This window comes from Perca flavescens, chromosome 19 (genome assembly GCF_004354835.1).
Source record: "Perca flavescens isolate YP-PL-M2 chromosome 19, PFLA_1.0, whole genome shotgun sequence".
Classification (NCBI taxonomy): Eukaryota; Metazoa; Chordata; class Actinopteri; order Perciformes; family Percidae; genus Perca; species Perca flavescens.
This window is the reverse complement of record NC_041349.1, coordinates 31,536,775-31,550,364: the sequence shown is the minus strand read 5'-3', so window position 1 is coordinate 31,550,364 and position 13,590 is coordinate 31,536,775. Positions and strand designations below refer to the sequence as shown.

The 13,590-nt window shown below is 39.9% G+C and overlaps 1 protein-coding gene across 2 annotated transcripts in view; it reads right to left on the bottom strand.

The window, feature by feature from the left end:
• The window catches only part of camk2d1 (calcium/calmodulin-dependent protein kinase (CaM kinase) II delta 1), a 104,486-nt gene extending 93,064 nt beyond the window's left edge, over positions 1-11,422 (bottom strand). For both annotated transcript variants that reach the window (XM_028564038.1, XM_028564039.1), the window contains exons 1-2: positions 11,076-11,422; positions 7,658-7,752 (exon numbers count right to left, since the gene is read on the bottom strand). In XM_028564038.1, the coding sequence (XP_028419839.1) occupies positions 7,658-7,752; positions 11,076-11,137 (157 nt within the window). In that variant the 5' untranslated portion in view covers positions 11,138-11,422. The remainder of the gene's footprint in view (positions 1-7,657; positions 7,753-11,075) is intronic.
• Between the last annotated feature and the right edge of the window lie 2,168 nt (positions 11,423-13,590).

Genomic DNA, 13,590 nt, shown 5'->3' with positions numbered 1-13,590 from the left:
GGGGTATTTTCCAGAAGCAAAAACGACAGAATGGCTGGCTCCTGAACCATAGCTAGCTTTTCCACAGCCTGGTGGGTTTGTCAAGTGATCATTTCCACTCTGCTGAGTCCAAGCATCACTAGGTCTGTGTTTAACCACTGCCCCAGTTTTCCCTTTATACAAGCCTGGGCCGTCAGTGAAGACAGCCTTTCAGTTCGGTACAGCTGGATACCGTTTCAGTTACGTGTTCCGTGCCTGTCTCAGTATTCGGGCTTTTATTTTGAAGAGAGGGGTTTAGGATAAGTAATTAGCATCAACTTTTTATACATTTGTATTATTTAAATTCAAACAGGATTTTTTTTTTTGGAGTTATGTTTTTGCTGAGGACTGAAGCTGCATGTATTTTGTGAACTTTACAATGCATTGTAGCAGCACAGACTGAGCCTAGTTTTCATGTTTGTTTTTACAATTTGAAGGATTGTATGGCCACATAATTGGCTCTTATTTTTTATTTTATAAATTTAGTTAATATTGAGTGTAAGCAGCAGCGTTTATCTGATTTAGCCAACAGTAGTTCACCTTATTTATATTCTTCCAGTTGGATTTAACTGCTGTACAGTTGTAAAATGCATTTACTTTCACAAGATTACATTATTTACCCATCTTGCAACTTGTGAAATAGGTCAAATTTCCCCTGGTCATGGCTGTTGTCAGGATTGTTTTAAGATTTTTAGGGGCATTTTTGGCCTTTACTTTTGACAGGACAGCTGAAGACATGAAAGGGGAGAGGGAGGGGGAATGACATTCAGCAAATGGGCTGCAGGTTGGAGTCTAACCCGGGACCGCTGCGTCGAGGAGTAAACTTCTATATATGGGCGCCCACTCTACCGACTGAGCTATCTGGGCACCCGTGAATTTTAAACACTTTTGTTTGAAATGTAAATATAAAAATGGAACCTAAGTTGAAGTAGTTTCCTTATGTTGCCCTGTGATTGTGTCCATTTTGAAAAGCATTGTATTTTATGTCTGCATCTGCAAATGGGCCATCACGATAACAGTAGTTCTAATAATGTTAATTCCACTACAGGAGAGACTTGATGTCTGCAATTAGGTGGAAGAAATGTGCATATATCGGTAATCAGCCAAAATGAGTTGGGGAAATATCGGCATTTCAGATATGGGCAAAAATCCAACATGTGCATCTCTACTTCCAACTCTACCAGTTAATTCAGAATGCAACTAAAGTTTGACAGAAATAACAGTCCGTGTGAAAGCAAGGCCACTTAAAACTAAAAAAGCAGCAATAACACTTGATGAACTCATTAACAAAATGACACATAAGCAACAACTGTTGAACGCTGCTCATTTGAGGGAATCTGACATGTTTTACAGCTAGGATCCCATCAAAGTGGAGGCTGCACCCTGAGGAGTCACACCAATGCTGCTCTCAGCAGCTCTCATCCAAGCTGTGCCCTATCTACATTAGGGCTGCACAATATACATATGGCATATACGCAAAAGTCTGCGACATATAGTAACAGACACTCAATTGTGTAAGTTGAAATAAAATATCAGTAGAAAACTGCACTTTACAATGTAACAGTCACAATTGTTTAAGTGCTGCCTTTCATAATCAATTCAAGGTTTGATTTTTTTCAATAAAAGAATGTTGGAAAGGATTTCCTTTCATATTTTTTTAAAATTCAACAAGCAGTTTTTGTAGTTGTATTTTAGCGGAATACTAAAAGCATGGGGTATAATATTCTGACCGTATACTTCAAGGGATGGCACAAATACAGGATACAATAATTCAATGCTGAAGGTCCAATGTAAATATTGAAAACATACACACACGTGAAAATACAGACACACTCCGACACCAAGATGTAAAACAATTATGTATTCTCACTGTCAAAGCAGACACACTTGCAGCATAGATTAGGGATGTTAACCGAGGACCGTTTGACCGGTGGTTGACCGTTTCAACGTTAACCGGTCAAAATTATTGTTAGTCGGTTAAAAAAAAAAAAAAAGAAAAGAAAAAAGTGAGCTCTAAATTAGGCAATTATAGATATTGGAATAAACGCTACAGTTAGCCATCTCATTCCAATATTTTTTTTTCTGTGAAGTGAAATAATCCCTCACGCAAAATTTTTCATAAGGCATAAAAAAAAAAAAAAAAATAGTTTGGTTCCGGTTTGTTGTCTGTTGAGGTCATGGGTCGATAGGGAATTTATTTTATATTTTTATTTTTTTCCCAGTGGCACCAAGGGATAAGTAGGATTTTTTTTGCCTTTACAGTAGCGATGGATACTCAATATTTTCATAACATAGCCTACCTGTTACATGTACAGTTGTCGCTTAATAAATTGAAAACATGTAATTCACGTGTATATTAAGTAGCCACATGTATTTGTTTTGGTCTTATAATACAGCCACAGGTTTACCGCTCCAGCGGAAAGGATGGTTCGTTTAGACAGCAGCTACGTTTACAAGAGTTAACAAAGTTAAGTGGCGCTGCTGCGACAACAGGTCCTCTTCCAGCAGTGCTGGAGGAAAACGGGCATCCTGCATCGCAAGAGTGCTGTACAAAAATGTAATTATAGTTTGCCTTAAAGCGCCCATATTATGCTCATTTTCAGGTTCATAACTGTATTTTAAGGTTGTACCAGAATAGTTTTACATGGTTTAAATTTTCAAAAAACACCATATTTTTGTTGTACTGCACAGCTCTCTCTCACTGCTGCAGATCCTCTTTTCACCTGGTTTCTGTTTTAGCTACAGAGTGAGACCTCTTTTCTTCTTCTGTACCATCTTTGATTGCACTCGCACATGCTCAGTAGCTCAGATGTAGATCATGTCAGCTAGCTAACTCTAGAGACTAGACTTTTACTCTCTAGAGAGAGTAAAAGAAAGCCTGTTTGGTCAGTTACAAGGCAGGATTAGCTGGGAGACTTCTTCTAAACGAGGGCACACATGTAAGTAGTTCTTTTGTAAATTATGGTGAACTTGTGTGTTGTAGCAGTGCTTTGCTATTGAGAACGACGTAGCATGCTAGCGTTAGCATGCTAACGCTAACGCTACGAGCTAACGGTTGTGGTTAGCCAGCTCATTTCGGACTGTGACGTCACAGTCTGAGCCGATTTTGAACAGCTCACTAGGAGACTGAAGGCAGGACACATTCAGAAACCATATCTCACTCAAAACAGCATGGATGGATTTTTTTCAAAGTTTGTATGTGTGTGGAAGCATCAGAGACACAAAAGAACACCCTAAATCCCAGAAAAAGGGATTTTTTCATAATATGGGCACTTTAAACATTTTATTTGTGTATTTATTTAATTTGTATCATTTCTTCCCCAAGCTCAAAATAAATTTGGGTCGCACATTAATTGACAGGGTCGGTCGGAAACCGGAACCAAACAATTAATTTTGTTAGGCCTAATTGCCTGTTTTAGCATTCTGAAGGTGCCCGTTTTATCCATTGGTTGTATCCTGTTGCAGTCTATTAGGCAATATTCCGCATAAGATGGGCTTATATTTGGAAACACATTACATCTGCATTTCAGTGGTAACAGATAAGGTGAATCATCTTCTATTACTGTTAGCACTACACTCAAACTAAAGCGGCGTCTCTTCGGAGCTGTCATTTTCTCAAATGAGCCGCGGAAATGTTTCTAATGAGCTTCGAACGCTAGACAAACGACTTTAATTTAAACGCGATCACCTGGCTTGTACCCAAACTATTTCTAAACTAAGGAGCCATTTGTCCTCCGATTACATACAAGCTCCTCTGCGCCGCATTTGCAGGACTTGTTTCGCGCTGTAGGAGATTTAAAAAACGTGACGTGAGTGGAAGGGCGGTGCCGGGCAGTGAGTGTGAGTGTGTGTGTGTGTGTGTGTGTGTGTGTGTGTGTGTGTGTGTGATTGCTGGCGCGGCTCGAAATGGCTGTTATTTCAAATAGCGTAGCATATTTTAAACTATACGGTTAACCGGTTTCAACCGGTTAATGAGGCTTGGTGACCGGTCAAGAAAGTTTTTAGTTTTTGCCATTGCTAGCATAGATACCCATAAACAGAGGAGGTTGCCAAGACAAATTCTGTCAAATAGTCTTCCTGATTGTTTACTTCAAATTAAATGTACAGTCCCGTTGTTATTCCTTGGAAAGGCCCTGCACCAGAGAGCACTGCCTTTGGCATGAGGCCAAGGTTTACAGCCACATAAAGCATCTCCAGCTAGAGGCAGCTTCCTGTTTAGGATTTCTCATCACACAGCCAGCACATCACAGCAGCGCTGGCAACGAGTCTGGGGTTTCCCCTCATTGAACTTGACCTTCAGTTCAGCCTGCCTGCCTGCTTCAAGATCTCTCAGCCGCTCTAACAGTACACTACTGTGGCTGGCTGCGTTGCTAAGAGGGCTGGCTTTCATCTAGCTCTTCTGAACACGGTCATGGGAGACCCCTGTAAACCACATTATGGTGGTTTTCATGATTGGAGGCTCTGATGTGAATTTTTTTTGCATTAAATAAATCAACACCTATATAATATAAATCTTATATTTTATCAGTCCGTTTAACTGAATTTAGTTTTGCACTGACAGTAATGTGTGATATTTGACTATATTGGTTTGTCATATAATTGTGAGCATGTGGTTATCAAACTCAGGGTTTTCTCTACCATTATAAAGCTAAGGTGCAGCAGCCAAGCCACGTAGGGCACCATCTAAGCTAAAGCTGGGCAATATATCGATATTATAATCAATATTGTGATACGAGACTAGACATAGTCTTAGACTTTGGATATTGTAATATGGCATAAGTGTCTTTTCCTGGTTTTAAAGGCTGCATTACAGTAAAGTGATGTACTTTTCTTAACTTACCAGACTGTTGTAACTGTTCTATTATTTGCCTTTATCCACTTAGTCATATCCACATTACTGATGATCATTTATCAAAAATCTCATTTGGTAAATATTTTGTCAACACTATAATATCATTGTGGTATCGACAGAGGTATTTGGTCAAAAATATTGCGATATTTGATTTTCTCCATATCGCCCAGCCCTAATCTAAGCCAAATGAATGTCAAAATCTACATGCACAACAAAACTGACTTTTCTCAGATCTAGTTGGTCCCCAGTGGACTCCTTTAGCAAGTTTTGTCTTTTAGACTATAGCGCGTAGTTTCTGTAGCAGTTTCCTTCCGCTTTCCTTGTGTTGGAATTTTAAATTTGGTTGATTTATGAGGACTACGGTTAACTGCTCCTCAGATCTCTGCAGGGTAAATCCAGACAGCTAGCTAGACTATCTGTCCAATCGGAGTTTTCTGTTGCACAACTATTTTGCAGCAGCTCTGTGCGGAGTTTAGCACCGCCCATGACGATTGGGATTGGTTTAAAGAAATTACATTAAACCAGAGCACGTGTTCCTCCCATCGCGGAATGCTGTGTGGACTAGCCAGACCTTCCATCGGCGCACTTTGGAGGAGGGTAAAGAGAGACTACTGTCGCCCCAATTAGGAATTTGAAGTAATGACAACAAAACTGTTGGTGCTTCCACATGATACAAGCCTTCTGTGATCGCGCACCACCCCCACCCCTCCCACAAACAGTTACTAGTAACCAAGGAAGACACTGAAGATTTATAAAAAAAAAAAATAAACACAACACACACAATGACTCTTCAGTAGAGGGGATTATCTTCACTCAAGTTTCTGAGCGTGAAAGTCTATGGACACCACAATCTTGTGAACATAGTCCTACTGAGAAATCCAGAGAGAGTTGTGTGGAGCGGATAGTCTTAATTAGCTTTGTAGCAACTCATTTGGTAATGGCTTGAATGTAACTGATGTTCATTAATAAGAAAATTTACGCACTACAGCTGTAAGCTTTTTGAGTGTTTTTTATTATCTGCTCTCTAGCTTTTCCAACATTTTAGACACCAATATGATAATATTAATAAAAGCCCAAAATTATGTGAGAGTGCATGTTTATTGAAAGGCTACAACATTTGTCACATACAGCAAACGTCTCCTCACTATCCACTAGCTGCCTGTCCCCTGTAAAAAGGGGGTGGGAGGGGCGAGCTAGCCTCCGTTAGGTTTGACAATACTTCAAATGTCAACAAGAAGTGACATCACCCAACATTGCTTAGAGCACCTTTAAGTCAGACTCAGTGGTGAGTGAAACCGAAGCAGAGAGTCATTTTAATTCATTAACTTTATCAGTTATCAGGCAAATAAAAACACAGCTACAGATCATCTGCAAACTGCCAAAAAACTGCCCGATAAATCAGCCTCGGCGTCGGACTAACCCTAATCTCAAGGAAATATAAAATAAGGACAGAGCACCGTAATAAATAGTGTAAACATCAATGGGACTGTACTAGGATGCGACATCAACATAATAAACCAAGATTAGCTTTTGAATGTAAAGGGCCTCTGGTTTGAGAGGTTAAAAGTCCCACCGGATAAAAACACTAAAATAACAAAGTGCTAATTACATTTCTTTTTCTTGCTCCCTGAAAAGTTGGCTTTCATTTTGTACAAACACCAGAGCCAGCCACACACACCTCATTTTCCCCTTCAGGTGAGAGGCTCAGCGAAAGCATTCGGCCAAAGCAATCTGAGCATGGAATCAATCATGGACTCCCCTTCTATAAACATCTACCCTCCTCTCTTTCTACTATCCTTCCCTTTCATTGCTCATGTTCTTCCCTCACCTCTGGAACCACAGGCTCTCTCATTCAAGCTTCCAATTCCTCACCATATTGGAGGACTGGCTATGAATGGAGATTCTGTTGCATCACTGAACCATCGAGAGAAGAGATAGGAGATTATCTTTTTACTTGTCGTTTCATCATTCTTAAGGTCTCTAGTCTTTTCTTATAAAACCACATGTACTCTTCCCCACCCCCGCCCCAGTGTTGCTTTTCTTCATGCAGCTGTTAATGCTGTGAGGAAAGCCCCTGCTTCCCCCATGAGATGCTGCATCTGCTGCCGCTGTGCAATCGCTCACCATCACTGTGTGCCTTTACAAGCCTATCTCCTTTTGTTTGAGCATTTGTGTGTTGTGCACTCTCCTGTCTCGCGTGGGGATTTATCAGCGATGCAACATCCCGACAGCGAGGCCTAGGCCTGCACAGATGGGAGAAAATTAAAGAATCCATGCCTTCACTTCATGGACAGACGATAGATTAAAAAAAATATATATATAAAAAAAATAATGAATAAATAAGTATTTGGGAGGAGCGAACAAGAAAAATAAATAAAAAGATTCTGCCACCACTGGCTTGTGTTTCCATGTGAAAGACAGTGCTGTGAGTTATATACAGCTCATCAGAAGTCAGAAAATGAGTCACAAGCTGGTTTCACTTTGATGAGTGGAGTTACAAAATGGAAAGAGAAAGTGAATTTAAAAAGGGTGCAGGAGTACGATGTGGTCAGCATAGTCACCACCAGTCGAAACTTGACCACGTCCTACTATTACAGACACAACTTGGAGCCAAATGACGCGAGAAAGCATGTGTGGCCGAAAAAAAAAAAAAAAAGGGAAGTAGGTGTGAGGGGGTGACAGGGCTATAAAGAGGAACAGTTTTAAGCAAATATCATGCCATCTACCCAACAGAGTGAACACAGGAACATGTTGTACAACAGGCCACATTACAGGGCATGTACTCACCCCTGGCAGACAACTTCTTGGTGTTGATTATCTTGGCAGCGTACTCTTGCCCTGTGGAAATCTTCATGCACCGTCTCACCACAGAGAAAGCACCCCTACAGAAGAGTTAGGAATCAGTCACCGTTTGGCAAGATTTTCAGCCATCAAATACCACTTTTAAAAAGGGTCATTTCGGTATTTTTCAACCTGGATCATATTTCCCCATGCATTGGTGTTTAAGTAACTAATGTGAACAAAAATCTTTGAAATTGGTCCAGTATTGAGCGAGAACGCTGTAACCGGCAGCCTCGATCCGGCCACGCAGCAATGTAACCCTCGAGGGCAATTGCACATTGCCAGTTTCATCCACTAAAAGTTGTGTTGTTGCCGCCGACAGGCTCAGATTATTATTCTAAGAGGCTGACAGGATCCCTACAGAGATAGAGTAAGAGCATTTTGGTTTAACATGAAACAGCCCTGAAATCATCAAACACCACCAGACTCCATGTAAATAATCAGGACTTTTAGCGTGTATAGAGCCAGCATATCTCCACCAGACTCCATGTAAATAATCAGGACTTTTAGCGTGTATAGAGCCAGCATATCTCCACCAGACTCCATGTAAATAATCAGGACTTTTAGCGTGTATAGAGCCAGCATATCTCCACATGTAAATGGGTGAATTAAGGGTTTCTCTCAACCAAACCAGAGTGGTGATTGTTGGAACAGTGGAAAGATGAACAAAGAAGGCTTTTGATAGTTTTATTTTGTTTGTAGAGTTTGAATTAAGTGCGTTTTACGATGATAAAATTACTGTTTATTTAAATTGAGTATGGCTATTTTGCGTTTACAATTTCAGGGCTGTTTGATTTTAAACTAAAAAGGATCTTACTCTTTTTAAAAAGGTCCATCTCTGTAGGGATCCTTTCCATAATGTCATCAAGACACTTGGAATAATAATCTGAGTCGGTCAGTGGCAAAAACTGAACTTTTAGTGGACGGAAATTGAAGGTGCGCAATTCTCCATTAACGTTACACTGAGTATGTTTACATGCACACCAATATTCCACTATTATTCTGAATAAGACCATATTAAGAATCTGATCAGGGTCACTTAAACAGCATATTCCAGTTGGATATTCCAAATAAGGCCTTTTTCCCAAAATAGCATTTTCCGATTAAGACATGTGGGATATTCCGGTATTCAGGTTTTAGAAGCATTCTTTGGATATGTAGCGCATTCGGAATATGCGTCTCAATCTTCACCGCAGGCTTATGGTCAGCTCTGTGTGTTGCTATGGTTTCTGTACACAAACCAACAAGCCAACAGTTTGCAAGGCTGCAGACCCAATAAGGAGAAATACAGCTACTTTTAAACATTATCAAAGAGTTGGATATCAACTGGTGTCTGGATAGGCACACAGCACTATGCTGACCTTTTCAAGAAGCTGGTTGAAGGAAAAGGTCCGCCACCGCTGCTAAACTTAGGAAAAAAAAATCCTATTTTGCACGGCTACATGTAAAACGGGAATATTCCCTTTCATTAGCAGTGTAAACAGCTTAGTCGGAATATTGTCTTTTTCGGAACAAGGGCAAAAACCAGAATATTATGTGCATGTAAACGTAGTCATTGTAGCTCGTTTCGCTGCTGCACACTGCAGCGGTCTTACTTGCTACTGGACCAATTCCAAAAGATTGTTGTCTCCATCAGTCACTTAGACACAAAAACATAGAAAAATAGGTTAACAAAGTTAGCTTTAGCAGACAGAATAACATTGAATTGTAAATTCTTGAATTACAGGAGCCATTTTTTTTTTTCCACACATTCTCAGACACTCCTCAAAGACTCTCGTAATCACAGTTAAATGTACAGCTCATGCTCATCGCTCCTCTTGATGCATTTTATTTTAGTCTGCCTCTTTACATTTTGTGCATTTGTTGCATTTACCAGGGGCGGTTATAATCTGCGTCAAAGCACTGTTGAGAAAGGGGCACATTTCAACTCTTCTTCTGAAGTCTGACCAATTCAGCTCACCTTGCTATACACCCACTCCTAAGGGCTTACTTTCAATAGGTGCGCATTTCAAAAAGGTATGCAGCTGGAATGTAAACGACTATGTGCATAGTGCCACAGCAAGAATTTTCCTTTGAGGCACACAGTTAATAAAACCCAGATAGCCTACAGAAGTAGGATTTCTATCTACGATTTGCTACCCAAACTTCCAAACATTCCTGGAGACAGAGCAGAGCAAAAATTGATATAACAGCTACCTGGTATTCAGTCAGTGTGATAAATGATTGATAGATAACTATGTCAGCTCAGAGTACTCCCTGGGATTTCTCTTGTCAAATCAGTTTGCTGACAGCTTTGGGATTGATCTTTGCTCTTCACTACAAAGACAACCACTACATGAGTGAACCTGAGGCCAGGTCAAACCGGTGAGCGACACCTTCCCACAGATGACTAAAGACCGTGTTTACCTGTGTTCATTTATATAGGATAGCCTATGTGTAACAGTAGGCTATAGGCCTACTTTCTTTTTTTTTTACATTGTGCAGAAAACCTAGCCTACGGTTGTTGACATTGTAGGAGAAGCAAAATTGCTCCAAGTTTGAATGCGCCGTTGTGTGTGTGACCAGTACAGGCACACCACTGAGGAATTTCAACGCTTCGCATTTTTACAAAAGGGCGGAAACACATTATATATATATATATATATATATATATATATATATATATATATATATATATATATACATACACACACAAAAAGAATGCCGTCATGTCTCGTTTAACGTGGACTTTATTTCACTGCAGCGGACTGAGAGCGACACAGGGGACATGTCTCCGCTGGCCTGCGCTGCTGAAGACACAACAGCGAATTCCATCCACATTTCTGCTTGTTTGAACATGCCTGGCACGTAGCCAGAGGTAGGCTGCGGTTAGAATATTTACGATTATTGGTATATTATGATGTGCCCTATTATTATATTCGGCATGCATTCCATGGCACTCAGTCGCGTTTTCTTTTCTTAAAAATTCAACTTTTAGAATTGTTCATTATTGAAGCATTAGCCTACTCCTCCAAAACACAGGTTTAACGCCCATTAAATATAATGGGCGTTAACCAGCAGGGACAACCGATTCAAAAAGTTGAGATAAAGTACGAGAGCATAGGACGTATAAAACACAAGTGCTCGGGATTTAATACGGAGTCTTCAAAATTGTTTCCCGCTGATGCTCTTCTAGTAAACAAAGTAGGCGAAATAAAGAAATGGGAGTTGGCGTGACGTCCTGCCCCCCGAGCTAACTAAACATGTTAACAGGTAGGCTAGGCGGAGGTCTCTCGCGGAGGTGTCGACGATAGTAAAAGGCACATGGCAGTTAAGCTTCACTTTAACTTTCGAAGAAAATATTTTTGAAATGAAGAGAACTTACTTCCCCAGCTCCTCGTACAGCTGGTACTCATCGGTAAACCTGGTGCACGTCGTTGCAGCCATGTTAAGGTGAGCGGAGAGCAACTTGGCAAACTAAACGCCTGATGAGTCGCTTTAAAAACCCTCCACAAAATCCTTTCTCCCGTGGGTCCCAAAGTGGCACTTGTCGCGTTTCGGTGGAGAAAATAAAAGCAAAGGTAGGAATTATTTAGTAGCCTAATGACTCCTGAAAGGTGTAACGTTAAAAAGGTAAAAAGCTCGGCGTCGCTCCTCCCGGCTCCTGTTCGCAGACCCCGGTTCCTTCTGTAGCTGACAGGGGAAGTCGCGACCTGCTGTTGGGTTAGCCTGACACTGACACTGGGTGAGCTGAGCGCAGTCAAGGCAGACTTTATATACGATATCGCTTATCCGGTGGTTTCATTTCAAAATAAAACTCCAATTAACGCAATTTAATTCTGTTGCTCTTGTAATTGTATTGCCATATATATTTAAGGGAACCACTGAATTGCCAATGCTATTTTCAACACAATTTTTGGTCCTGTGTTTTGCTCATTCTAAACCAAATATAGATCGTATGTCCTTTAAAATGATTTTTCCCCCTCCAATGTAGGCCTAATTTCTTTTTCTTTTTCGTTGTGTTTTCCTGTAAAGCCCATCCCAGGGTTTTTTTTTTTACACGTGGACCTGGGAATTGTAAACCAACTCCTGTGTATAATGTTAGCAATAGCTTCTAACAGGCTAGTGGCTTTATGATCAGCACTTCGGTATTCATTATGATCCAACTACAGAACTACACAAAATGTATGTTCCACCATGATACAAGATCTTTTATTTAAAGTTTAAAAAAAAATGCATTTTTCTTAATTTTTTTTTTAAACCTGTCAAGGTGATAAGGATAGTTCCAAAACTGTAAAAAGGCAGACGGAAAATACGTTTGCATCAAGGGTATAATCAAGAGGACGACAGTTCATTGTTAAAAATACCCCTTTTAATTAGTTTGATCTTGTCAAACTCAACGACTACCTGGAACTTGTAGCCTACGTCACAATGTACATTTACATCGTATTCAATTCAAGGAAAACAACTTGATTTGAAAAATCATGTTATTTTATGGTCACTATTTCTTCAATATGGCAGACATTAATCTTTCACTTTATTTTGGAGGTAAAATAACTTAACATCCGTTTTATTTCTTCTATGCGTTGTGTAGCTTGATAAAGCTGAATTCCGTCTCGGCGCTTCCTCGTTAAAAATGCTACACAAGGGCTCCATCTAGAGGCAGCAGGGGGACCATAACATACCGAGCCTCTAGAACCCAGAAACAAGGACTGCTGGTTTTGGTAGTCTCTTAATGTGATCCACATAATAAAGTTAAAAGTAGGTCTATCTAATTGACAAAGAAACTCTAGGCTTGACTGTTTTCCTGCAAGAATTACCATGGAAACAACCATTTCAGATGGTTAAATGAAAACTGTAGGCTTCTGTTTTAATATGTATATTGCCTATATGCAGTGGTGGAATGTAACTAAGTACATTTACTCAAGTAGCTACTGTACCAAAGTCCAAATGTTGAGGTATTTGTTCTTTACTTGAGTCTTTTCTTTTCATGCCACTTTCTACTTATACTCCGCTACATTTCAGAGAGAAATATTGTACTTTTTACTCCACTACATTCATCTGTTACAGCTTTAGTTACTACTTACTTTACAGATTAAGATTCCTGCACACAAAACACATGTAGTTTATAAAATCTGATGTTTTATTATAAATTAAACTAGCCAAAAAAGTGTAGGCCTACAAGTCCAGCTGAAATGATTAGACCATTGAACACTTAGTTGATTGAAAGAACTGTTTTTGATATTTTCTAAATAAATACATAACTATAAATATAGTTTCTAAAATGGGAGGTTTGTTCTACAATGAGTACTTTTACATTTTCCTGATGATACTTACATACTGCAACTTATGGAATTATTTTTGTGCCTTTAATTCCAAGCAAATCTTGTCAAGAAGTGTCATCTCAAAGGTAAAACTTAAAACTTGCAAACAAAAATGTGTGTAGTCTATTGGTCTATTATTTGTTTGATATGATGTCCTGTTGTTTACAGTTCCCTCTGCTTCTTTTTTCAATGATCAGTCTTTTGCTCTCTCCATCACGTTTGCGGTTGTGTTCCCAGCTTTCTACGCTTCCAAACTCTTTGATTGCAAATCTTGCACAAACCTCTGGCGTGGGCGGGTCTTACAGGGGTAATGAGCTTTTGGAGTATGGCGGACCAGGGATAGTTGTAACATTTCTTGACATTTCTGTCTGTATCTTGGAGCTCTTTTAAGCCAGAGCGTTCAAAATGTGATACAAACTAGTTCTGAGTGTCTGCTGTTAAATGGTGTAGCTGTTATCTCTCCAACCCAAACAAAAAATGCATGGTTTACTCTCAAACACTAGGAGGAAACCCCATCGTCCGGGTTAGTTGTACCATGCCCTGGGGTGAAATGGAACTTCATGAAATTAGGATTAT